Raw genomic sequence first — 27169 nt, forward strand, 5'->3', positions numbered from 1 at the left:
TAAGTAGTTTTATGAGAGCATGTGAATACCAGTGTTAGCAGGTGGGTCATTTCTCCAGAAGGGACTGTATGAGTGAACCTGTAGCTACAGCTCACATTATTTCATTGGTTGGTGCTAAACCAACACATTTTGCCACATTAATCTGTTATAAATGCCATAATTTATATAAAATTGCACTTTTTATGTGTTTAACTTCAGGAGACTGTTTTTTTTTTTTTGACACAGAACTTGGTCACTTTAGGGTTAAAAAAAAAAAAAAAATAGCGCTACACCCTACCGAAGCCCTGCACGCTACTGTGAGTGGAGTGCCACCTAGCCAAGGCAGTTTACGGTTTCCTCCTGAAGCACCATGGCCACCTTCTTCATGTGAGGCGACAGAGTGGATTAAACGGACTTGTAGATGCATGTGGATTAAAATAAACAGTTTAAACGGGTTAAAATGGCACTTTTTTCGACCTCGGTCCAGCGGCGCTAAGGAGCAGGAACCTGTCAAAACGGCGCTAGCCGGGTTAGCCTAACTAGCTAGCTAGCTATCTATAGCCTAGCCCGCTGCTTGACTGGGACAGGCTGGCCGCTGGGCACCATCTGCTTCTCTTACTTTGGAACCGACCTGGTAAAGTTAGAAGAGCCTGTAGCTAACTATCTAACTAGCTAGTGGTTGTTTTATCCAGTTAATGTCGCTAAGCTTCCATAATTAACTGAAGAAAGGGTCTCTGCGGTTAGCTAGCTAGCTAGTACTAGCTAGTGCTAGTATATACACTATAGGTAAATACAGGGTTAGCGAGCTAACCGTGCAAATCTGCGCTTTCGCTACCGTTAACTTTACCTGTGGTTTAGCAGCTAGAGCTAACTAGCTAGCATAGCTACTTGTCCTGACGGCCTGTTGATACTGAACTCTTGCTCTGGTTCCTTTTAGTCCAGCCACACCTTATTTCATGGTCTAGCTAACCTGGCAGACTGGAGAGTAAACACGTAGCTAGCTGCTGATAGTGTAGTTTCTCGTTTGTTTCACAGGTAGCTAGCTAGCTAACATCACTGATGCTCCGGAGAGCCATGGTGGACGACTGGATCTGAACTGTGCAGCACAATGTCTGCCCTGCTGATAGCAGCCCTGGTGTTTCTGGCTTTAGGGCTTGTGTGTGTCTTCATTCTCAGGTAAGTAGCATACCTGATATGTATCAATGTGTCAAACACTTCTGCTTACATAATGTACACAGCTCAATCCGGACACACCTCCTCTCTTTTACATGAGTCTCATGACCATAAGTCATAAATAAAAAAGTGGATGTCTGGTATCTGTGAAAGGACTGGAATAACTGACCCTGTCCTTTTCTCTGCCGCCAGATGGCTTGGCTGCAGGTTGGCTGTGAGGTTCTTCCACAGCGTCCTGAACGCAGAACTGAAGATCAAATCGGTGGGCCTCTTTTCACTGCGAGGAATTAGTGTCCAGTTCCTGCCTCAACATACACTGGTGAGATGTGACACTTTTGGGAAAGTCCCAGCACTCATACGGGTCATACACCTCGACCACGTACAGTCAGAGTGCTTTCCGAACCCCTCCTTCCATTACAAGCGATGTTGAAGCATTCTAGGGAGGTTTACAGAGAGACTGTGGAGAGCATCCTGAGCAGCTACAGTACTGATTTCCTGTCACTTCATTTGCTGTAAAGCTGCAGGGAGCAGTTGGAAATGTCTGTCCCAAATTCATAGCTCTGGACACAAGGAAATGATAAGGCTCAGAGGGTCAAGTGTTAATGACTTTATTGTTGTTTCAACCTTTTAGAAGTACACAGTGAAGCCAAATTACGTTCTGCGGCACCCTGGTAAACACAGACTGCAAACTTACAGTGCAATGAATACAAAGGACCGCATGAACTCAATATGAGTGGTAAGGACAAAGGTGTAGAAATATGTAGTATGCTATGACATATAAGGTATTTCACTGGCAGCTACAGCAGTTACTGAGGTAGAAGAATACAGTGCTTCTTTTAAAACAGCAGCAGTATTTAGCAGCAAACACTGCCTAAGAAAGTGAGCAAGCAGAAGTGGGGGTGTGTCAGACTGAGCTATATGTAAGTGGGTGGTGGATGGTCAGTCCAGTCCCAGAATGTTAAAGAGTCTGATGGCCTATGTTGCATAGTCTGGCAGTGTACACAGGCCCAGATCTTCCGGTAACTGTAGAAAAGGCCTGTGTAAGGGATGGGTGTGGTTGTTGACAGTGCTGGTGGCTTTGCGCTTGCAGTTTGTGGTGTAACTGTCCAAGATGGAGGGGAGAGAGAGCCCACAGTTGTCTTTACCATCCGCTGGATGGGTTTGCGGTCAGAGATATTGCCATTTCCAAGCAAGACCGTGAAGCAGCTGCTCAGGATGCTCTCTGTAGAACTGTTTAGTATGCTTTAACATTGCCTGTGAAGCAAATCATTAAAAAAGATGTCAGTAATATGACATGTGGAGGAAATGCAGTGAGACTCAGATTCATGTTATGACCAGATAAGGTAAGAGTCACAAATGATTAGATTAGTGGTGGTAATGGATCAAAGAACAAAACCAGAGCAAGCGAAACCATCTTTGTGCTTCGTCCATGTGACAGACAGCTGCTCTTTCTGTCTGCGTTGAGACTAAGGGACTTAATACTGTAAAAAGTAACAGCAGGTTAAACTTTGGCAATTAATCCGCAGTTCATGTGTATCCCGAACCGTGAGAGGCGACCCATACATATTATTCATGATCTGTTACGCCACTGTTTAAGCCCATCTAAAGCAGTATACCAAGGCATATGTGGCACTGCACAAATTGCATAGTCTGAGATACACACATCTAATAAAACATCCATGTTATGTTTTAACCCCTTTCACCTGGGCCTGTTTCTAAAGATTGACTGGTAAAAATTAGACCTTCGACCTTCAGTTTATAGTTTTTACTGCTTTGCTCTGTGCAGCAACTTTGCATTGCTTTATAAAAACTCTCTTTGCCTTGTAGGAAATAGACCGAATATGGATTTCAAGCAAATTAGTTAACCAGGACTTGCCGTAAGTATCAAAAGCAGAGGACATGAGTGGATTCACAAACCTTCTTGAAGCATAATACATGTTCAGACTGCAAGCTTGTCTCAAAGATGTCTTATTATAGACAACCATATATCTGTTTCAGGAGGTACTTGGCGTTATGTGTGGGCGAGACTCGGGTACGGATCGATCTACAGGAGCCCCTCAGGCCAGAGGTGTTGCGGAACCATGGAGGGAATAAGCGCAAGCCGGCACTCAGCTCCCCCACACTGCACTTTCTCTCTCAGGTAAGCTCCTGATCACCTTTTAGCATTTTTAGTCTTCTTTTGAAATGTTGGCATGACTCTCAGGAAATAAACATTTTTTCTTATCTTTAGCTGTTATCCCTCCATATCGACTACATAAACGTGATGGTGCTTAACCTGCTGCTCCCTGAGTCCCTTTGGCACATGACCAGCACGGGCATCACTCTACTGCTCGATCACCAAAGCAAGAGGTGACGACTGGAAAATGTGCCTTATTTGATGGATTTTTACATCTTAAACTGCAAGCCCACACTACAAATCTTCACTTTTCTAAATACATAACCAATGTATCAGTTAAAATTACTGTAGCCACTGAACAGCCTGTTTTGTAACATGGCTGATAATTCGGCTATACTTAGATGTCGCCCTGTCTTTTCAGGTTGGCATGGGACTTTTCAGTGGGACAGCTCAGCAGTAAAGTTCTAAAAAGCAAACTGGTATGTATGCAAGTTATCTAAGTTTATGTTTCCTTGCCACAGATTAAGCCTAGTCTTGATCTGAAGGGTAGTTTAATTACAGCCAGTGCTTCCTTAACTGAATATGCCCTTTGAAACATCTTCAGCCATTTAAAGGTCTTTTCCATTTGTCTATCCCCTGATTAGCAGGACACATGCCTAGCAGAGGTGTCTCTGGGCTTGGCTGTGAGCGGGGATGTGAGTATACCTGACCTTCGCCCAGGACAGCTGGCTCTGAGTGTGAGGACCCTGCTGGCGGAGCTGCACGAGGGGCTGTTTCACTCACAGCTTCTGCTTCCGAAAGCAACCTCTCCTTCAGACCCCACCACTACGACCACAGGTGAGAGCCCATAGCAGGGAGCTACACTTGGAGTTAAGTCAGTCATGTTCTTGGGACAGAAAGAGCAGCCACCTACAAACTAGAATCAGACCATTTCTGCTGTAAATATGTGATGGAATGCCAAATGTGCTGCAATGAGAACATCTTCAATCTGGCATTACATTTACATTACATTTACGGCATTTAGCTGACACTCTTATCCAGAGCGACGTACAAGGTTACTCGTATCACAGAGGTGGGCCAATGCAGTGTTAGGAGTCTTGCCCAAGGACTCTTATTGGTGTAGCGCAGCATAGTGATCCAGACCAGGAACGAACCCTTGTCTCACACATTGGCCAGTAGTGGTGTTATCTGTTGCGCCACACCAACCACTAGTTGTGGCAGTTTCTAAATTTTCTATTATATTTAAAACAAATTGCACTCTTTGCTTTGAAATGTGATATCTTATTGGGGAAGCAAAACACAATTATTTCATTGGCCTTTATTTAATTTAATATCTTTCCATCTGGGTAGTAGTTTTGGCTTATGAATGATCGCAAGCTGAATTGCTGATTTGGTCAGAAATCCTGATTTTGTCACCCTTGTATTTTTTTGTATCTTCCAGATCATGCAGATGATCAGTATATCCGCTTGGAAGCTGTGGAGAAGCTTCACCGAGTGATACCACAGAAGGTCAATGTGGAGTTTGAGAACACTAACATTACCCTCTCCATGCACAGCCAGAAGCGGTAAGTCGACTGACTCAGATTACGAAAAATGACAAATGACAAAAACACTCACCAAACCCCAAAAAGCTACATTTCTCACAGCAGGTAAAGTGATCTAATTCTCCGTTTCTCACCAAATCACCAGTTTATTTATTTTTTGGCTGTTTACACTGTTTTTCCAATGTGACCTATATTCAATGTTCATCACGCTCCTAAACTAACATGCATGCCCAAAAGAGCAATGCTTCACATGTCGTTTCGGTATCATCTTTGCCAGCATGACAGGAGCTATCAAGGAGTTCTAGTGTCTCACAGCTAGGCTTGTCACCTAGAATGCGTTCTAGGACCAAGACACATTGCCGTGTTTCGGACATGTGTGGAATTTTAATACCTCATATAAAAGTGTCCCGGATCTGAATTGAAAATGTCAAATTTCATGTTGGTTTTCCGTTTTGTTTTGTTTTGTTTTGTTTTTTTTGTTGTTGTTCACACTGCCACACATCTGAGTTACATATGATGGAAAAGCTCAAATTCGGGCCACATTAACCTGCTGTGTGAACATAGCCTTAGTGTCCTTGGATCCTTAAAGGTATCACTGACACCAGATTCAATTGATCAGCCAGGACATGTTTTATATCTGACCTCTGCTTCTTTAGTTTACAGCAGGAGAGGATTACTAACGGGCACACGTTGCATTCGGACACCTGGGCTTGGATCGCAATAATACGTCTTCATTTATTTGCTTCAAAAATCTGTCAAAGTTGGTAAAAATAATTTAGTTAAAGAACAAAGCCCAGTTATTTAGCTATACAGAGAATTGTTTATATTTCGCATCATGTGTTACACCACTTCAGTTTGTCTGCGTGGTGCAAATGAAGATGTAGGTATGTTGAGAGTGGGTTGAGAGATGTTTGAGTCTAAGTCTAGTGTTATTTCGCAGTGTTAACCTAGCATCTCCTGTTCTTAACTAAAGAGCCGATGTCTTGGCCGATCGATGATAAATTATGTTAATTCAATGTTTTGCCAAACTATTACTTTAACATAAGGCAGCATAATTTTCTGAATACTTCAGAAATCAGTATCAAATCAGTATCAGCAAAACTACACATTGATATACATTGAAATTAATTGATTTGTTTATGCTTCTACTTTCAGTTTGATACATAATAATATAATACCCTGCAATATAGTGCAATTCAATATGAATATATATCTAAAGTATTGTAACAACATTTTGAGTACTATATAATGACTAATTGGATTCATGCTTTGTACATATGGTTCATAATATGAAGTTTCCAAATGTAATAATATCTGTGATGAGTCTCAACAGCCTAGAACTTTTTTACTTTTGAAGGCATCTAAACTGGACCTTGAAGACTCTGAAGGCTGGTTATGACCGCGATCAGGAGCAGCTTCCTCTGAAAGCCTTCAGTCCCGAGTTCAGCTTACCACACAGCAGCCTGGAGCTACAGCTGGAGGGTGAGCAGTGATCAGTGAGACACACATGCATCTGTTTGACATGTTGGTGTGTCTCCACCTCTTTTTGATCTTCCCTCTGCTTCTGTCTGTTTTCTATTTTCTATTTTTCTAGACGGGCTTCTTCTCTCACAGAGCAGGCAGAGGATTATATGTCTCAACACACTTAAAACCCTGCTGCAGGTGAGCAGTACCACACTGAATGCCAGTTAGATCTGCACTTGGAACACTGCTTTGTTCATGAGGACTTAGGTATGGTTATCTCTGCGTTAAAGGTGACCTCGGCGGATATCTGTGGCTCGGTCACCATCAACACCTGTATTGTCCACTACCGGCAGCAAGAGTTCTCCCACTGGCTGGACCTTTTCTCCTGGGAGCAGCTCACTCACAGAAAGGCCACGCACAGAAAAAAGTATACAGTCATTTCTCCTATAAAATATTGGGCCTTGTTCACCAAGTGTTGTTAAGGGGAGGGTTTTTATATATAGAAATGTGTAGAGTTTGCCAGTTTGCCAATTTACATAAGTGTTGTCTTTTCTTGCAGAGGTTTTCCTCTTCTGGATGTTCCAGTCAGGATCAGCTCTTCTGTGTCCAATGTTAATGTGTCCGTTCAGCTGGGAGACACTCCTCCCTTTGCTCTAGGTTTCATCTCCACCAGTGCAGGTAAATGCATGGACACACAAAGCCTTGCCGTGTGCTGGGTTGTTTGGCAAAGCTTGCTTTGGAATACTGTTAACAACTAGGCTTGTGCATCATGTGTAGTGACCCATTTCCAAACAGACCAAGCCCAGCACAATTAGATAAGACCCTTTTAAAACAAAGACTAGCTTTGCTGTGTGTCACATATTAACCAAAGGCTGTGTATGAGAGCATGTTCTCCAGCATCTGGTTTTCTGTTTGCTGTTGTATGAGATTACTCCTGCTCTGAACTTGTTTACACTTTATGAACACTCTTAACCCCTTTAACAGTGAGAGGTACTGTTTCCCACAGAATTGCAGCACTTGGTGGATTCCAGTATAGAAGAAGAGAATATGCCAAATCTGAATATGAGCCAGCGAGTTTCACTGTCCCTGGACCACTTTTGGTGGAGGGTGGGCCAAGGCTCCCACATCCAGCAGGCTCCTCATCCACCCGGCAAGCATGTGTGGGGGGAGGCCCTTATCCTGGACTCTTTTACACTACAGGTAAAGCACACACATATATGCATACTTGCATATTTAGCATCTCTTTAGTACATTTCCATTTATTCTTGACAACTATTCCTGCTAGATGAGAGCACCCGCAGACCTTCATCAGCTTGATGTGTCTTGGTCCTAAGCCATTACTTTACTGTTAACTTAAGCCACATATTCCTTTAGATTAAAATGATTTTGAACAAAATCAAATGAAAATGGCAACGCTGTAGTTGTAAAATTTTATTATGTGCCATAACTATTGTTCCTTATTGTAACATGCAAGTTGTAACTTCTCTTTTGTCTACCACTGAATTGATAGGGCAGCTACGCTAAGCCCCAGGGTATAGACTCCACTTCTGCTGCGAGCGTATGTGCAGAGTCCAGACTGCAGGGCCTGCAGGTGGAGGTATCCGAGACCTGCACTCTGTGTCTCTCCCGCTTACTTTCTCTTTTTAAACTGGGTCAAGCTCAGAACTCCATCACTCCTGGGCCTTCTACTGCCCAAGAGTCGTCAGCCCCGCTGCCTGCAGTCTTTAAACTTGAGCTCAGCCTGCAAGACACTAATGTGTTCACACTCTCAAATGTGGCAGGTGGGTATCAGCAAAAGCCATAATCTTTTAGAGCTTAATTTGAATCTTTGAATACAATTTGAATTGTATTTCTGTGCCTCTGACTGTATAATGATCATGGTGTAGGAGCTGTGGCGCTGCGGGTCGACACAGTGGGAGCTAATGGCTCAGCTGAAAGCTCACACGTCTCTGTTCAGGGAGTGTCTTTGGTTGTACTGAAATCGCTTACCGAGAGCATGGAGCCATGCTGCCCTGCAGATCAGGCCTGCAGCCCGGTCCTCAGCCTCAGCAGCATCTCTGTGTCCTACCAGAACAACAGCCGCACCCTGGAGGTACCTCACCGCCTCACTCGCACAGACATCATCAGTCTTCTCGTTTTTTTATTCTGTACCAGAAACTATTTAGACAAGATTTAACTAACTTGTCTAACTACTTGTCCCCTTTACTTTGTCCTCAATGGCCACAGGTACAAAGCAAAGATGCCTTAGCGCTGCAGTGGACGCCGTCTGATCACATGTTCCTCTATCAGCATGTGCAAGAGAGCCAGAGCTGTTGGAGCACACTGTCTGTAGTACTGAATGTGAAGCAGAAGGAAGTGCCCTCAGACTCTACAGCTCTTTCTCCTGTAGGAAGCCCCAGCGTGTGTGTTGATCTAGCCAACACCAAGCTCACTGCATATGTAGCCGAACAGAACTTCATTGTCATCCGTGCAGAAAATCTGTCCGTCTCCAAGCGAAGTGGAACCACTCACGTCAAGGCGCCTCGCCTGGTGTTCAGCTTCGATGGCAATGACATCTTCACATTCTCCGACCCGGAGCTTCACATGCTAGATGAGTCACCAAATGAGCTGCAGGAACATCGGGCTCGCTTTCCATTTCTCACCACACCTCTCAACCGTGCCTGGCTCTTTTCCTTTCCCAGTCTGGCCGTGGAATTCCCTTACCAGTACAACTTCTCCAGCACCTTCGACAAGGCCATCAGCGTGCAGAAGTGGCTGAAGAGTCTCCACCGTGGCGTGGCACAGCCGGCCAAACCCGAGCGCCTTCCTCCAGATTTGCTGTTCCGTGTGGGCCAGTTCTCTTTCGTCTTCCTGGACGACGTCTTTGAGATCAAGCTGCGGGACAACTATGAGCTAATGAAGGACGAGAGCAAGGAGAGCGCTAAGCGGCTTCAGCTTCTCGACCGCAAGGTGGCTGAGCTGCGCAAGCAGCATGGCGAACTGCTGCCGGCGCGCAAGATAGAGGAGCTATACGCCTCGCTGGAGCGCAAGCACATCGAGATCTACATCCAGCGCTCCCGCCGTCTTTACGCTAATACGCCCATGCGCAAGTCACTGCTGACTTGGACCCTGAACCAGCTGGAGCTAGTTGTATTAGCCGACCAGTCCCTGCATGGGCCAGAGCGAGTCCGCCAGGTGCTCCGTGAGGTTGATGGCATTAGCCCTTTCCCCAGGGATGGCCTGCCCCTGCTGGTTCAGTGGTGCCGCGCAGTCAGATTCAAGGTGGCTGCCTTTCTAGGTAAGTGAATTGCATAGCAATATCACGCCCAAAGTCTGTTCTGACTCCATTTTGACATGTGATTACATCATCTAGGTCACACAGTTATTATTGGGCACCATAGGCCACTCACTGTTGTGATGAGAATGACCTAATATTATAAATCCTCCTCATCATTTATTCCCTTATATTATAATAATATTTTTTTCTTTTCTCGTGCCCATAGTGAGGATCCGCGATTACCCCCGTTACCTGTTTGAAATTCGGGACTGGGAGCTGTCAGGACGACTCATAGGGACCGAGCAGGATGGGCAGCTGCGTGGACGACGCAAGGAGGTGGTTCAGCTTGGCCAGCCGTGGGGTGAAGTGACCGTGCACCGCAATGTGCCCCCCCTCAAATTCTACTACGACCTCAGCTGTGAGTGCACTGACTGCGTTCTTTTCTTTTTCTAATGTAACTCAAGATTCTCTGAACACTGCTTACAGCCTATTTGTTTTCTATGTAGCAAACATATTCCTCTACACTATTGTGTGGGGGCCGTGCTGGGACCCTGCTTGGACTCTCATTGGCCAGGTGGTCGATTTACTGACTAAGCCCACTGCTGACCCCTCCCCCCTTCTGACCTGGTGGGATAAGAGCAGGCTGCTCCTACATGGACGCTGGCACATGAACATTGACCAGGCCAACCTGCACCAGCTGGCTACTGAGGTACTCACTCTTCTGTTTAAACTCTGATTCAGTAGCTGTTAAGAACGTGACTGGGCTAGAGCTCAGTACAAGCCAGGAGGGAGTATATTTTAAATGTTGAGTATTTTGGATAATGTCAACCGGCTGATTTATGTGCCTGTGCATGAATCTTTTCAGGACCCATATAACACTACAGAAAACATGCACTGGGAGTGGAACAAACTCAACTTTGACTGGAACCCTGGACAGTTTGTCTTTAAGGGTGACATGGATGTCAATGTTAGGACAGCCTCTAAGTACGTGAGCCCCCCTTTTGTTTTTTGTTGTTTTTTTTAATCAGATTTCTTTTTGTGAAATATGAATCCCACCTGATGTGTATAAGCTGCATTCTTATGACAGTGGCCTACTCTGTCTTTTTATTTTTTTCAGGTATGATGATATCTGTTTCCTGCACCTTCCCAATCTGTGTATGACGCTGGACCTCCAGTGGCTTTGCCATGGTAACCCACACGACCACCACGCAGTCATGCTCTGCTGTGCGGAGAACATGGCCGACGTGACTTCAGGACAGCCACATGACTCCTACAGGGCCTTCCGTTCTGAGAACCTCAACCTCTCCATCACCATGGACCTTAACCAGAACTCTGATGCAGGTTAGAGCATGGCTGAAGATTCACAAGATTTTCTTCTATACCTACACTCTTAAAAATAAAGGTGCTTCAGATGGTTCCTAGGGTAATACCATAGAAGTAATTCCTCAGATGTCTTTTAAAGCAACATTATGTAGCATTTTTATCTTCAAATAACAACTTTAAAAATCATTGTTGATGCTACACTGACCTTAAATGGGGGGAGTAGTATCTCTGTTGTTGCTGTTCCAATCTCAGCACACTGCTAACTGCAATATGTAACATAATATGTGTAAAATCCTGTAATCCTCACTGTAGGGAGCCCAGGAGCAAGAAATACTATGTTCTAGGCTCTATTATATAGGTTCCTCTGAAAACATTTCACTCTGAATTTTGAGGTGAGGATGCAGAAATAGTTTTTAACTGAAGACTCTTCCATGAAGGTCATATTTGAGCAGGTGTTGCTGCACAGTAGAAAAGTGCACCACCACTCCAGAGTCTGCATATCTTCCCAAATGGGTTCTTATGGGTTATGCGATAGGAAAACCATTGTTGGTTCCACATGAAATGTTTAATATAGTGTTGTGGAAGTGTGTAGAACCTTTAAATTGGTCAAGAATCCTTATATCAAGTGAGGGTTCATGCACCCAAACATTTCCACCAAAATTTGGTAGTAAGATGCATAGACAGGCATGTATTAAGCCTGCTAAACTGTGAAGCTTGTGCTCCGTCAGTTGTAAACACTGGGATTTAGAACTGTTTAGTGGGTTGGGGTCTTCTCTAGGACTGTCTATTGGCAAGAATCTGGCAATACGATACGTATCACGATACTGGGTTAATCATTCAAAGTATTGCAGTACTTTAAGCACAATGATATACTGCAATTATGCAATCAGTACAGCAGGATCTGAAGACAGCGGTTAGAGTTTAAACACAGCACTAAATAAACTACTGTCAGACACCAGTCTTTGCATGTTTATCTATTCTTAAAAATCAGTACTGTGTGTTTGGGAATCAATACAGTGTATATATACAATATTCTTTACACCCCTAGTTTTTTGTTCTCATTGACTTTATGTAATGCACATGTGTATTTTCTCTCAGGACCTTGCCAGCCCCGAATCCTCCTGTACAGCAGCACGCTGCGCTGGATGCAGAACTTCTGGGCCACCTGGACCAGCGTGTCACGGCCCATCTGCAGAGGCAAACTCTTCCACAGCCTCCGGCCGTTCCGCAAGAAGCTCGGCCAGCACTACAAACAGATGTCATACACAGCAGCGTTTCCCCAGCTGCAGGTCACACTAGAACCATGTTTAGAAAATTGGTTTACAATCTGCGATCATCTTTATCATTTTTACAATCTACCCCAGTTTGTGGTTCAGTGGTTATATTGGTGTCATATCTGCTTTTCACAGGTTCATTATTGGGCGTCCTTTGCTCAGCAGAGGGGCATTCAGCTGGAGTGCAGTAAAGGCCACATTTTCACCAGAGGATCACAGAGGCTTATTCCACAAGGTATGAGGGAACATGCACCACACACATGCACATATTCTTAATGCCTAATACCTATCTTTCTGTGACTGCATTGTGTCAGTGACTGTGTGTGTGTGTGTGTGCATGTACGACTGCAGCTGGTACAGTGATGAGGAGGTTGATCTCGGAGTGGAATGTGACTCAGATGGTGAGCGAGCTGTCTCTGGTCACTGTCCACCTGATGTCCTCTACCTCAGACGAGACAGCTGACCACCAGATCAACGCACAAGTGAAAAAGACCCACCTGCTTAGCCTGTCCTCGCTCAGCTACCAGAGACAAAGCAACCGAATCGAGGAGGTAAGACCACATACACATGTCCCGATGACCAGAGCCAGCTTTGAGAAGGGAGTCCCACGGATCCCATGTCCCATGCTATTTCCATACCTGTACATGTGCTGTCCCTGCTTGGTTCCTTGGATGCTGCAACAGTCCAGCAGGGGATTGCTGGAGGATTAGGCATTTCGAAGCCCTCAATCATCCCAGCATCTTCCCATAAGTTTTAAGATATGTTTACACATGACTTACAATTAATTCAACCGGATGTAACTTGAATTTCAACCGGATGCACGTGCCAAAAATGACTCCATCGCGGTGTTGGTTGTGTGTGCTGTCACTGCGTGTGGAAATGCACCTCCATTTTTTTTGTAACTTCAGCTGCACCCACTCCACTACAGAGTGGGTGCAGCTTTACAGGCATTTGAATGATCTGTCTGTGAGAGACCACAGAGGGTCAAATGGCTCAAAACTCCTGGTAGGAGGTTGGAGTTCAGCACGACAATCTGCTATGAGGCTATAACTCAGCCTTTAGACAACATAATCCATCTAATGTCTTGCTATACCAGGTTCCCCTAAGTGAGCAACACATTTACAGCTTGAAACATACATACATCCTACGTTCTACAAATGCTAATGTTTTACTAATAAATAACTCTGTTCCCACAGTGTTCGTCAGTTTTAGTGAAGGTCAATGAGGCCCAATGAACCTTAATTACACACGTAATTAACTGTCAAAGCAGCAATGTGACTAAAGGACTTATGGTCCTGGTTTTTAATGAAAGACCTGAACATTCTGATTAGTACATTTCTTGTGTCCTTAATCTTGATGATGTCAACTAGGCCTGTAGCACTAACAAATGGTCACTGCTCTCATTTATAACAGGAGGTCACTTCAAAAGATGAGGCCAACTCCTCCTACACTCATAAACTGTGTTTAGTGGACCTCCGTGCTTCCTGGACCACCACCAACAGGAACATAGCTTTTGGCCTGTATGACGGTTACAAGAAGGCAGCTGTGCTGAAGAGGAACCTCTCAACAGAAGCCCTGAAGGGTCTGAGGATCGACACACAGCTGCAGGCCAAAAAGCTAAAGCGCACCATGTCTACTTATTCCTCCAGTGCCCCTCCTTCCACTCCTGTCATCCCTACTGTCAGCCGCCCGGAGAAGAGCCAGAACGAAGGTGCCGTCTGCATGGCTGTCTTTTAAGGCTTTATAACTCGTGGGGAATAGTATGACTTGCTACACATATAATAACTCTGAAGACGTCCCCTTTTTATCACTTATCTTTACCACTTTGTGATTCAGGCACATCCATGCTGCAGAAGCTGATCGAGGAGACAGATAAGTTCGTGGTGTTTTCTGAAGAGGATTCAGGAGTGTGTGACCAGCTGTGTGGCATCGCTGCCTGCCAGACGGATGATGTTTATAACCGCAACTGGTGCATAGAGCTTGTCAACTGTCAGGTATTGTTTGATTTTGCTGTTGTATTCGTCCTCATAAAACATTTTCTTTTGTGGATACAGTGTAAAAAGATTCCAAGCATACTAGTTCTGGGCAAGAATGAAATTAGTATCCATAATGACTCATATTTCACATTCGGTGAGCCAGTCTAAGGGGAAGATAACTGTCCGTAGATAATTATGTTATAGTATGTTTAACATTCAGTAAAGAAAAAATGAATATAGGGCCTGAATGGTCAGAGGATTGCTGGTTCGAACCCCGGTCATGCTGCTAGCCATCTGCAGCCGAGGCCCCGAGAGAGAACAATTGGCCTTGCTCTCTCCAGTGTGGGTAGATGGCACTTTCCACCCACATCACTTTGCTGCGGTGGTGACCGTCATTGGGCGTCAGAGCCCAGGTGCTCCCATCTAGGCACGTTGATTACCCGGCAAGAAAAATGAGCGGCTTGACTGCAGGTGCCGGAGGGGGCGTGTTGGTCTGCCCTCACTGATGTCGTGGGGAATCGTGTGCAATAGGGGTGGGGAGAGTACATACGGGTCGGGTAATTGGCGGTCCAAATTGGGGAGAAAATGGGAGAAAAATTTTATACAATTTATATACAGCTCTGGGAATAAAATACGAGACCACTCTACATGATCATAGGATCTATAGGCAGTGTGTTTAAGGGAAATTAACTTTTGTATTGTATTTCATAAACCATGGACAACATTTCCCCTACATTTCAATAAAAAAACAACTGCTCAAATAATCCAAATAAATTATTATAATAATTATAAGGCGAAGAAGTTATTATTCAAATTTAAACAGCATATTATTAAGCACAGCACTAATACTTCAACTTTGAGAGCATGCAGAAATCATTATGGTGAAATAACCTTGACTGCCAGTCACAGCTTTCATGTCTTGGCAGGCTCTCCACTAGTCTTTCACATTGCTGTTGGGTGACTTTATGCCATTCATAGTCAGCTAATTCAAAATTCAGCTAACTCAGCTTTGCTTGATGAAATGCCTGCCTCACATGTAGAGATGTAATTTAAGAATAATTAATGAATAATTAATATAAAAGATAAAAAAAAAATTTATATAATGAACTGACAAAAATACAAATCTCAAATGTGTATGAGGAAACCATGCACATTATTCAACCTACAGGTACATATAATGTTGGTACCCAAACAGTATAAGCTGGTTATATTATCCATCCACACACTTCCCTTGCATGAAGCCGGGCCTCCACTCCCACTCCCAAACTGCGTTCAGTTCTAAGTGCATTTCCGTCTGAACTTGTTTATGTCTAGATGATGCTGCGGGGCACTGAGACGGCCGGGTGTGTGCTGGTGTCTGCCGCAAAGGCCCAGCTGCTGCAGTGTGAGCACCATCCAGCCTGGTACAACGACACCCTCAAGCAGAAGACCACATGGACCTGCTCGCTGGACTGCATGCAGTATTTTGCAACCATGGAACCCAACCCTTCCGAACAAGAGGATGGGCAGCTCTGGCTAGAGGTGTGTCTAGCCAATTAAGTCACACTGAACTGTTTGAAGAAGAAAAAAAAAAAGATACTTTACTCTTAACACTAAAGATGTTTCGTTTAAAAGTAGCTTTCCTGTTTGTGAACACACAGGTAAAGAACATTGAGGAGCACAGGCAGCGTAACCTGGACTCCGTGCAGGAGCTGATGGAGAGCGGACAGGCTGTTGGCGGCATGGTCAGCACCACCACAGGTACAGTGAAACAAGCCCTGCAGTGCCTGTGTAGGTTGTTTTGGGTCAGTCAGAGCCTGTGGCTTGTGGGCTCATCTTCTTTAACACTAAAAGGCAGTTTGACATAGGCAATAAAGGCATGTGCCTAACCCGCAGGCAGGGTCACAAGCTTGTTTCTTTACAAGGGCTCTTAAAATGTGCTGTGTTGGTGCTCCGACTGTCTTTCTGCATTAAGCTCTGCATTAAGTGCTTCTATTTTTTTTTGGGTCCTCGCCCAAATTCCCATTTCTTCCACACAGTGCAAGAGTATGTCCTCAAGATTCATAGCTGTCAAAAGCAGCTTTGGCTACCAGCAATACTCCCCATTCTGTCTGTCCAGTTATCTTCTAAATTAACTCCCATCAAAGAGAAACACGCATACATTCATGAAAGTCCACTGATTTCTCTGTGGTTTCTTTTCTTTGGTGCGCACCTGCTGTTTGTGTTCAGAAAGCTCCCCCACATGGGGAATCTTTAATCTTCTAAACCTGAATGAATTTTGTGATGCAGAATGCATAATACATCATCATGATGATGATTGATGAATTTGATGAATCCGTTACGCCTTGCTGTAGCTGTTGGGAAGGTGAGATTGGGATTCTTCTCTCATGTTAGACTGGAACCAGCCATCCCAGGTGCAGGAGACGCAACAAGTCCAGCGCATCATCTCACGCTGCAGCTGCCGCATGTATTACATCGGCTACAGCCACGACATCGACCCAGAGCTGGCTACACAGATCAAGCCTCCAGAAGTACGCGACCGCCACGAGAAAGAGGATCTGCTTAAGAAGCAGGCTGGTAGGTGTTGTCTTAACGTACCATTTTAAAAATAAAAATAAATAAAACATGTATCTCCTGTATTTTGTTTTTGAATGTGGTGTCTGTATCATGCATCTTTTCCTGATATGTATTCCAGGCGCAGTGGACACCTTCACTCTGATTCATAATGAACTGGAAATCTCCACTAACCCTGTGCAGTATGCCATGATCCTGGACATAGTCAACAACCTCCTGCTCCACGTGGAACCAAGACGCAAGGTCAGAGATTCTTTATATATATATATATATATATATATATATATATATATATATATATATATATATATATATATATATATATCTCTCCAGGTAATCTGAAAGTTCACTCTGAAGGAGAGGTTAAAAAGAATAGCTAATATATAATCTGCACTGTGCCTCACAGGAGCACAGTGAGAAAAAGCAGCGGGTGCGGTTCCAGCTGGAAATCTCCAGTAACCCAGAGGAACAGCGCAGCAGCATTCTCCATCTGCAGGAAGCCGTGCGCCAGCATGTCGCTCAGATTCGCCGCCTGGAGAAGCAGATCTACTCCAACATAAGGGTCAGTGTCAGAAACAGCATGCTGTTCAGGCGATCATGAGGCGATAGCTGAACAGAGGCAAAGTAATTGACATTATGTATTTATTAAAAACAAATTTTAACAGCCAGTCTCCCTGTTTTTTTTTTTATTGGCCTTAGCAACAAAAACTGCAGCCCAACCCTTTCTGTAGTTGTTTATGACTGTCTTACAACAGAGTGGAGGAATTATGTTCCCCTCTTTGGGGCACTTTAACAGTGTGTATGTGTTCCCTGTGGAAGTTATACATGCATCATACATGCCTCATTTTATGCAGTATATTTTGTTATGATCATTGTAAACATTGTTGTTATTATTATTATTATTATTATGATACTCCTATTGGAGAAATGGGAGAACTGAACTCACTCTTGTTTGCTTGGCCCCCTCAGTCCCAACCAGAGGAAATGAGAGGAGACGAACTGTCTGACATAAATCTGCGCCTGCAGAACCAGCTCAACCAGGAGAAGACAGATTTGCAGATGAAAAGTGAAGAACTCAACATACTCATCAGGTGAATCTATTAGGGGTCGATTCACATGTTTTTTTTGGCTCAGCGCCGGTAACCAATGTATTAAATCTTTTAACCATGACGTTTATAGTTTGAAAATGCATAGAAACATAAGTTCTGTACAAAAACAAACATTAGTTGTACATAATATTCAATGAATCAGACTTTATCTTTTTACTTTGCTGTAAACTGCTTCTCTCAATCTTTCAAACCCCATGGCCAATAATCGGTTGACCCCTAGAATCTACAGTACTTGTGGATTATCAGCATCATTGAGTTCTGGAGGAGGAATTCTGCTTGGGTTGAGTACCAACAACTGTTTTTTTTTTTTTATGTTTTTAGGATTTGCTTGGTCCACAATAAGTGGGTCTGGGATGCCAGACTTCACTGTTGAGCCTTCTGGAGGTAGTCAGGCTTAATTAACAGTACTGAAGGAATATGCTTGCCTGGTGTCCCCTGTAAAGAGCTTGCGATGTAGTGAGTGATTAGAATATGGGGAAAGGGAATGGGCTGGACCCTATATGTAACCCCATTTGTTAGGTGCAGGGTCTTGTCACCTTTCTCTGTTATTTCACTTGATACCTTGTTAGCTAATAACTGCTAATAAGTGCTAGTGCAGCTGACAACAGGGAAAAGACCTTGTGGCAGTTTGGAAAGACCGCTGATGAGGGGGAATAGACCAGAGTGAGTCTGAATAGAAAGATAGAAACAAAACCCTGGGAGTCTGTCAGTGCAGGGGCAGAAGATGACTCACAGGTGGATAACATGGTTGTGGACTTGACTGCCAGAAATGGGTTAAGCGTAGAGGCAGGTGGGAATGTAGAAGGAAAGAAGGTAGGAGCAAGGTGACATCTGTGAAAGGGCTGAGAATTCAAGGGACGCAGAGGTGCCTAATACGAAGTTACGTTTTTTAAAACAAGTTTAATAATAAATCTGTATCCCTAAACTGATCTGAATCTTTTCCAGGTGTTTTAAGGACTTCCAGTTGCAGCGGGCCAATAAGATGGAGCTGCGGAAACCTCCAGAAGATGTGAGTGTGGTTCGCCGCACCGAGATCTACTTCGCTCAGGCGCGTTGGTGCCTCACGGAGGAGGACGGCCAGCTGGGCATTGCCGAACTAGAGCTGCAGAGGTTCATGTACAGCAAGGTGGGCCTCAGAGGGTAAAATAGAGGGCAGCTGCTGCTCAGTCCTAAGAGAAAAGGTTGCTTTTTCACATTCAGCATGGTCTTGGACCAATAACATTATTGCTGTGTCAGTGTTGTGTCTATATTTTAAAAAGTCCCTCCAAGACTGTGAACAGGCTTGACTTCTGCCTGGGTTGGACCTCTTAACTAAGAGGTTGCCTGCAGTATGAGGTGAAGCCCCATTAGTTTGGTTTCACAGATTTCTAAATCAATGTTTTTCCACAGCTGAACAAGTCTGATGACACGGCAGAACATCTCCTGGAACTTGGCTGGTTCACAATGAATAATCTGCTACCTAACGCTGCTTACAAGGTACTGCCAGAATGATCATTCATTTAGATCCGGTTTACAGTGTTCATCTTGAAGAGACATAGACTAGTGGTCTCCAACCCTACTCTCAGAGCTACCCTCTCACAGATATTGGATCCAACCTTAATCCACTCTATCACCCTAACTGCCATTAGAAGTCATTGATTGGCTGAATAGGGTGTGATGGATATTGGCTGGAGTTAAAATCTGTCAGAAGATAGCTCACCAGGAGGCGGTTTGGAGACCACTGAACTAGTTCAGAAACCTCTCTCTTCAAATCTTGGTTTTGGTGCCTAAACTGTCTTAGACCTAATTTTACAGTGTTATTAAAGTTACAGTATTTGAGGATCCAGGATTTTAGAGTTTTTAGTAAGCGTTTGTAGTTTCTTAATATGGTTCTCCACCAAAACTCCTAAAACTTGTGAATGTGTGAACTTCAAGTCATTATTGTTGGTCCAGAGTCTGGTGCTGTTTTCTTAGACTTACCACTCTTTTGCTTGAATTCTCTTGCGCAGCATGTGAGGGTACGTATGGTGCTGGTAATTTAGTATGCTTGCCAGTTGACGTCATCCTGCCCATTTCAGCCATGCAGTGGTGATCACAAAACTTATTTTAACATCCACTGTCTAACCAAGAAAACCTAGAAGGACTGACTTTTTCGTTTATATTTATTTATTTATTTATTTGGGAATTTCTTGTTTATTCATCTTCACCATTGGGTTTGGCCACCACCTGTATCTTTTGCTTCTTGGTTTGGTATTTTGTTTATTTCATGAAGCTGTTGGTGTGTGTTGTGTTTTGAACATAATCAGCTTTATGTTGGCTGTACAGTAGAGGAGTGCTCTAAAGCTGAAGTACATGATGGTCCTGTGTTGCTGTTTCATGCTGTAGGTGGTGTTGCGTCCCCAGAGCCCTTGCCAATCAGGGCGCCAGCTTGCCCTTCGCATCTTCAGCAAAGTCCGTCCACCTGTGGGAGGAATTTCTGTCAAGGAACATTTTGAGGTAATTTGGATAGCTTTGCACTAGGACTGCACAATACATTGGCGGTACTGATTTAGCAAGAAAATTACAATCGTTTGAGTGCCTTAAGCATCCAGGCCAATCATGGACCTTTAATGTTTTTTTTCAGTGGGCTCTTTGATGAAACTGTACACACCGGTGTGCGTATATGCTATGTAGCAAGTACAGCTAATATATGGGTATCAATGATATCTGCAGAAAATACTGGATCTGAAATGGGAAGGGAATTCAGCCGTATCCTGTAATAATTCTAGCCACATTATGTGACGAGATGTTAGCTAGAAGTGTTTTAACAGTTTTGGCATGATGGTCTACTAATAGATACTCATCTTAGTGCTTCAATTAAATATCTCACTTTAAAGCTTATAATAAGATCAAAAAAGAAAGTAGCATTGTGGCATGATTGCTATAATCAGAATAGCAATGTTCTCTATAATATGCATCTATATTATAATTGTATTATGACTATATTGTGCAGCCCTAAATGGTTTCAGTGGTTTGCATTGTGTTATCTGTATTTTCACAACTAGGTCAATGTGGTGCCACTTACCATCCAGCTCATGTACCAGTTCTTCAAGCGAATGATGGGTTTTTTCTTCCCTGGGAGAAACGTAGAGGAAGAGGAAGTTGGGGACGAGGAAGACAAGTTTCGACTGGTCACTACAGGTTTGATTTTATATACTGACCTTTAATTATAAGATGAATAGACTGAAGTTCACTAGTCGTTTCTCTTCCCCGAGTAGTCCTGAGCATCCTGACATCCAAACCACTCTGCTCACAGGTCAATACTAGCTGGACTTTTTCCCTCTCTCTCTTTTTTTTTTTTTTTTTTCCTTCTTTTCTCTTTTCTATCTGACAGCTATTGCTCTGTGCTCTGGGGATATTGGATTTCTAATTGCTATGTGTTATGTCACACCGATGGCCCTGGCCTTGCTATTAAAAGCTCAGCCCTCGACTGACATTGACTGGGCCTGGTCGTGATTCAGGGTCACCCCGCTAGCGTGCACTATAGAATGTCTCTCCAAATCTCTTCTCCTCTTTCTGGAATCAGGTGTTGCAAAGCCAAGGCAGCTGTCGGAAGACTCCATCGCGGGGCTGGGCCCCAGCAAAGGGGTCACGCAGGGGATAAATCGCACAGCAGGGGTTAGGAGATCCTTCCGTAAGCCACCTGAGGTACTGTCACATTTTGTCACACGCTTCAGTAAGTAGTTGCTGATTTGCGTTACTTGCACCTGGCTGCTAAACAAACATGGCTCCTGAGCACCACTGACGAGACTCGGCACCAAGCATTTGCAGTGTAGAAATGGCATTATTTTGGTGCCAAAAGATGTGATAACTCGCCCAACAAGACTGTGTTTTATCATTTTCGCTCAGCACCCTGTCGATGACATTGACAAGATGAAAGAGAGAGCCGCGATGAACAACTCTTTCATCTACATCAAAATCCCTCAGGTTCCCCTCTGTGTCAGCTACAAGGTGGGTGGAGGACTAAAGTCCCTTAAAGTTCACCTCTTCATAAAACATTAGACGGTGGTCATCTGAAAGCTGTGCTGTTATTTGTGTCTGTTTTGTGATTGTGCAGGGTGAGAAGAGCAGTGTAGACTGGAAGGATCTGAACCTGGTGCTGCCCTGTTTGGAATACCATAACAACACTTGGACCTGGCTGGACTTTGCCATGGCTGTGAAAAGGGACAGCCGAAAAGCTCTGGTTGCCCAGGTACTGAACATAACACTGTCAGGACGGCCAGACCCTGGCCATAAAACACAAATGGATATTTGTATAATTTTATATTTGTAAAAAATCCACCTTAATTGTAGTTGTACTTAACATTTCTAACACAACGCATTGATTAAAATGACCAAAGAATAAAGTCACACAAAGCTGAAAGCAAGCTGGATTTTAAAGTCCCAGGGAACATAAATGTCTGTTACCCTTAAAAAAATCCTAATTCTGAGTATTAATAGGGTAATCTCCCTAAGATCCTGGGGGCAAACAATATAGATCAACACTACACATTACACCATATTCCTCCTTTTCAGTGTAGAGTAGGAGGTCCTGATCTTGGGAACTGCTTGAGTAAGCAATTCCCTCACCAGTCATTAAGCTCATTAAGGTTTCTCCTGCCCCTATAAAAAAAAAACGTGTTACCACTGATTCGCTTTGTTCAGTCAGAAAAATGTAAAGAGAGAAAGTGAACTGAAGTAAACCTAACCACCATAACCAAAAGCTAGCTCAGTTGTCTGTCTCTCGGTTGTCTTTCAGTTCGTTCTTTCGCTGGATTGTTCATCTGTTCACTTGTCTAACCAGCCATCTTGTTGCAGACCTAGCAGTTTTTGTTTTTAGTGAGTGATGGGCACTAGGGATGTCCCAATGCCAGAAATTTGGTAGTCCGTACTAATGCTACTAAAATTCTAGGATTTTTGATACCAGTTTTGATGGCACTAAAAAGAAAAATTGAACATTGAAGAAAATTGAAAATCTTCAAGTAACAACAAATCATTACTACAATCCCAAATCCTAAGCAAGTAGCACAGGTGCAATAAACAACATGGTAAAATAATAATATTCAAAAAACCGGAATGTAGCCTTCAAGAATTTAACCCAAACAATTTTGTGTTATGAAACTCACTCAACCTATTATGACGCAGCATGTCAACAGTGGTACCCAGCCTGGACAGGTAAACTTGATTAGAACAAGGAGAGCACTGACCTGGTTCCTGCTACGTGTTTAGTGCAGTATCAGTTTTGTAGCAGGCTGGCTGTAGCAGGGATGTGAATCAACTCCATCGCTACGCTGAGATAGATTTGATCAGTGGATTTTGGGCAGTGTTTTATCTGTTTATTTGTCATCTGCACTTAGCTGCTAATTAGGCGATCTACCTGCACAAGAACTAGAACAATTATTGGGACATTACACACTATAAAGTGATCAACAGCCAGTATATTCAGTAGTAAGTTGAGTAGTTATATATATGATTGGAGTGGCAAACAAAAGTTTTTACATGGAAAATATGTTAATGGAATAAAATAGTGTTCAGAAACAAAGGTGTATTTGGCCATTTATGGTCCCATCCTGTTTAAAGTTGTCCGGCAGATGTCAGTACAATACAAGGCTGCAAGAGTGCACGACTCGAAGTCTGAACGTTACAAGAAGGGTTGCAAAATTTACCATGGGAATATTCAAAGCTAAAGGTAACTATATATAGTTGTTAAAAATATACTGAAGAATAATCTCGGCTAAAATAATTTGATATGATTATGATATGATACCAAACTGCTCATTAGCAAAGCTGCTCCTTATTACACACTGAAGGGCTATTAAGACCACACGCCCTGCATTCACTGTTAATTTCTGCATCACATGTACAGCATATGTCCAGATGATTTCTAGAAACCTGACGCTTACCACTAACTTGTGGGGAAAATACCTTTTATTTGATTTAATGTTAACAATTCATTTTAATTAAATAATAATAGCTTAAATGTTTTAGCGCTATTACTATAATTAAAAATCAGGTAGGATTTCCTCATTAAAACCTACCTGACTTTAGGTAGTGCTTTGGTCCAAATGTGTGCTTTCAGTAGTGGTGAGTGTCAGGTTTCTAGAAATCATCTGCACATATGCTGTACATGTGATGGAGGAATGAACAGTGAATGCAGGGGGAGCGGTAAATTCTTTTTATTGGTATACCTTCATGTCTGTTCTTGACAAAACAAAAACAGTACGGAATGATATAGTTCCTTAAAATCATCACATATTTCCTATTAATTCCAATTAGTTTCCATAAATTCCCAAAATGACCATGGAAAGTTTACATTTTGGGATGTTTCCAAACTTCCTGAGGTAAAGTTCCCATGGAAAGTTACTGGAAATATATCGGATAGAGTGTGAAAAGTGCCTAATACAGTGTCAGTGTGGCGTATGTCCTCATTTACTACATTTACATACACACCAGTGGAGGGATCCTAGTCTAAGACTGATAGTCTGACTAAGCTATGATCATGTGAAGAACGTAGTTCGATTCTCCTAGGATAACCAAGGTCCTACTCCAGCTAAGCTTAGCTTGAAACAAGCGATTCAGGCTGATATTAGTCGTACTACTTGAGGCAGGCTCGGGCATGTAAACACTTGGGCTGCTCTGTGATTAACATGTGGAGCATTTGTGACCTTCTCTGGTGACACAAACGTGTGATGACTGCTTTTGGGAATCTGAGGGCACTCAAACATGAGTCATGAAAAGGCAAAATGGCAGCACGTCTGTGAAGAGGATGAACCATCAGTCTTGGTTGAATATTTGTTAGAAATAATAAGAGTGAGAAACTCATCTGTGGAACAACGTCAGTGACAAAAAAAGAGGGTGAGACGTTTGAAGGTCAGACTGGCTGGATGTTTATGCATTAAAGGGACTTTATAGGAACTCTCTGAAGCTCTCGTTAACATCTTGGTTCAGTCAGGTTTCCTCAACCTGTTATTTTTGCCGCAAGCAGCATGCATCAGCATCAGACTTGCTATTATGTATTATCTATGAATACATGAAAATCTATGAATCAGCTGCGCTAAAGACTTCTCCTCGTATCTTTTTCTCCTAACCCTGCCGGACAGATGATAAAAGAGAAGCTGCGTCTGAAGCCGGCCGCGGTCTCCGAGTCTCGGGGGAAAGTGGCCGAAGGGAAGGCGGACAGCAGCGTGCAGCAGCAGGAGGAGGACGAAAAAGCCCGGCTGCTGATCGGCCTCAGCTCCACCGACAAGAGCTCTAGCAAGAAGAGCATCTTCAGCCGACGCAAGTGAGCCTCCTCTGCTGTGTCCAGTATGTAAAGAGACTAGAGACGCTCACCAGAGTCCTGCTGCTTGTGCCAGGTTCCTTTAGTTTTTGGTCTAGGGAGGTGGTGGACCATGAAGGAGAGCCAGGCAGAGCATCATGCAGACACAAAGCATGAGGGAATGCTTTCCTCTTCACCAGAGGTGCCTTCAGACGTCCACGCTGGCTATGGACAGATGAGACCAATCCTGGGGAGATGTTCCCGTTAAGGAAGGTTTGAGAATCGCACTACTGTCTACGAAGAGGGCCGCACACTTAGGAATCAGCATTTACGTAGTCATGCACTCTTATAGTACCTAAAGTGTTTCATGTGGCGTTCGGTGTGGTAGTTCAGTGCACTACGTTTAGTCCTCGTCTATCATGAGAAACATTTCAAGGTGCGTTTTTATTCATTTCACAAGTTAATTATCAGCCTCTCCGTATCTGCACCACGGAAATGACGATTCGGTTTTGATGACTGCTGACGTATCTCCTGCGGGCTCAGGAGACTCTAAAGGGAAGGTCTTTCAGGCAAAATTTTATGCACCTTGCCTGGAAAACCACAAGGGATCAACAATGGGTTTCGCACCACAGGTATACTTTGTATGCAGTATTCCAAATACACAGAGACCTGTGTCCATTTACTTACCCCAATGCCTTTACCACTGAATAAGCACCCTGACTGAAAAAGCCCTTAATAAATTTGCTTCTTTCAAGCTTAAGATTTAACTATAATTCCAAACAAGTCACAGGTATGTAATTTCACGTTTGTCAACCTCAGATTTACTGTATTAACAACATATTTGTGCAATACCTAGAAGCAAAGCGGATCACATATCTGTCTGGTATGGTGGTTGTGTTATGATGTTGCTATTTGTGGGGAGCTTTACTGTTTGTAAATTTTGGAGCACTCTCAATAATGCTATTTTTAACACTGTGGCACTTTTGAAGTCGTTTTGTTTTCTGGTGTTTTTGTATCCTTTCATTTCAATTACGATGTTGGATGCGACTGATTTTTTGGGGGGTTTTTTTCAGCTTCTGAGAAGAAAAATGTCAGAGATTTATTTCAGCCTAAAAGAAGTGTTGTATTTTTCCTGTCATTTCTGAGCATCAGCTCTGTGGGGACTTTTTCAGTATCCTGAAGGACGTCACCATGGTTTGTAATTAATTTGTCAGCATTAAAATTAAAGCCCCAATAAACCTCTGCTGTAGTGCTTATTTAATGGCATTGATCCCACGTTGACCACATTTTGAGGATGGTATGAACATTTTTCTATCATAATATGTGACTTTTAGCAACAGTCGTCACACCTCAGCTTTAAAGAGATCCAGGGCCCATCCCCAAGTGAGCAAACCAATGACGACAGTGGCACGGAAAAACTTCATCAGAGTGAGAGGAACCAAGTCTCTAAAGGGAAACCTGTTCTCCTCTAGTCGACACCGGACAGCAAAACAAATAACAGCACAAGCTGATATGGAAATACGTCATGGATACAGTTTGTGAATGAGTGAGCAGTAAATTTCACAGAAGTACTGAAATTGAACTGCTGACACCAGAGATTAATGTTAGTGTTATTAGAAAGGATGGAGATTAGATCTGTAGTTACCAGGTTTATTTGAATGCCTAGCCAATATGCTTTATGTGTGGCTCGCATGGGTGGAATGGTGGGCTATGTACATGTGGGCTTTCCAAATTTGCCCCATCATTACAGTACACCATTATCCCACATGGGGCCTAGATGTGCAGTGTACAAAATCTGGTCCCATCACTGACCCTGGTGGAACCCTGGTGGTCATCCCTACGTGGGGCCAACATGGAACCAATGGACAAAACTTGCATGTCCATGCCTCGCTATAACAGACTAGCTGAAATAAGAGCCAGAAAGAAGCACAGGTTTGAGGGATCCCTGAGACGTCAGTGCCCCACCGTCAACAAAGCTGAGTGACAACAGCACAATCCATCTCAGTTAATCAAGAACATCCATGTCCAAGAATCCCCAAATCTGCACTGTAATCGAACAGGCAAACTAGGTACCAGAAGCTTGACTAAACAGATGGGTTTTCAGCGTTATATTTACTTACCTTCAGACTTCAAGGTTGAGGCTGTGT

General features: G+C 43.5%; 1 protein-coding gene across 2 annotated transcripts; it reads left to right on the top strand.

The window, feature by feature from the left end:
* The first annotated feature begins 266 nt into the window (after nt 1-266).
* Nucleotides 267-26264, top strand: LOC140565971 (bridge-like lipid transfer protein family member 2). Of its 2 annotated transcripts, none has more exons than XM_072692246.1 (40): nt 267-613; nt 1015-1155; nt 1345-1471; nt 2980-3029; nt 3151-3292; nt 3383-3501; nt 3690-3747; nt 3913-4105; nt 4710-4833; nt 6170-6294; nt 6407-6474; nt 6567-6703; nt 6836-6954; nt 7283-7476; nt 7787-8057; nt 8163-8368; nt 8503-9553; nt 9759-9950; nt 10039-10241; nt 10398-10516; nt 10650-10873; nt 11954-12144; nt 12265-12364; nt 12481-12680; nt 13543-13840; nt 13966-14123; nt 15420-15626; nt 15746-15845; nt 16479-16661; nt 16780-16901; nt 17065-17220; nt 17628-17749; nt 18713-18893; nt 19157-19243; nt 20132-20242; nt 20791-20926; nt 21312-21433; nt 21635-21736; nt 21843-21977; nt 24865-26264. In XM_072692246.1, the coding sequence occupies exons 2-40, from the start codon at nt 1088-1090 to the stop codon at nt 25048-25050; spliced, it is 6687 nt and encodes a 2228-aa protein (XP_072548347.1). In that variant the 5' UTR covers nt 267-613; nt 1015-1087; the 3' UTR covers nt 25051-26264. The 2 variants fall into 2 exon arrangements, with proteins under 2 accessions (XP_072548347.1, XP_072548348.1); XM_072692247.1 differs by having other exon boundaries at nt 270-366.
* Nucleotides 26265-27169: the final 905 nt, after the last annotated feature.

The sequence above is a fragment of the Salminus brasiliensis genome, chromosome 11 (genome assembly GCF_030463535.1).
Source record: "Salminus brasiliensis chromosome 11, fSalBra1.hap2, whole genome shotgun sequence".
In the NCBI taxonomy this organism is placed as follows: domain Eukaryota; kingdom Metazoa; phylum Chordata; class Actinopteri; order Characiformes; family Bryconidae; genus Salminus; species Salminus brasiliensis.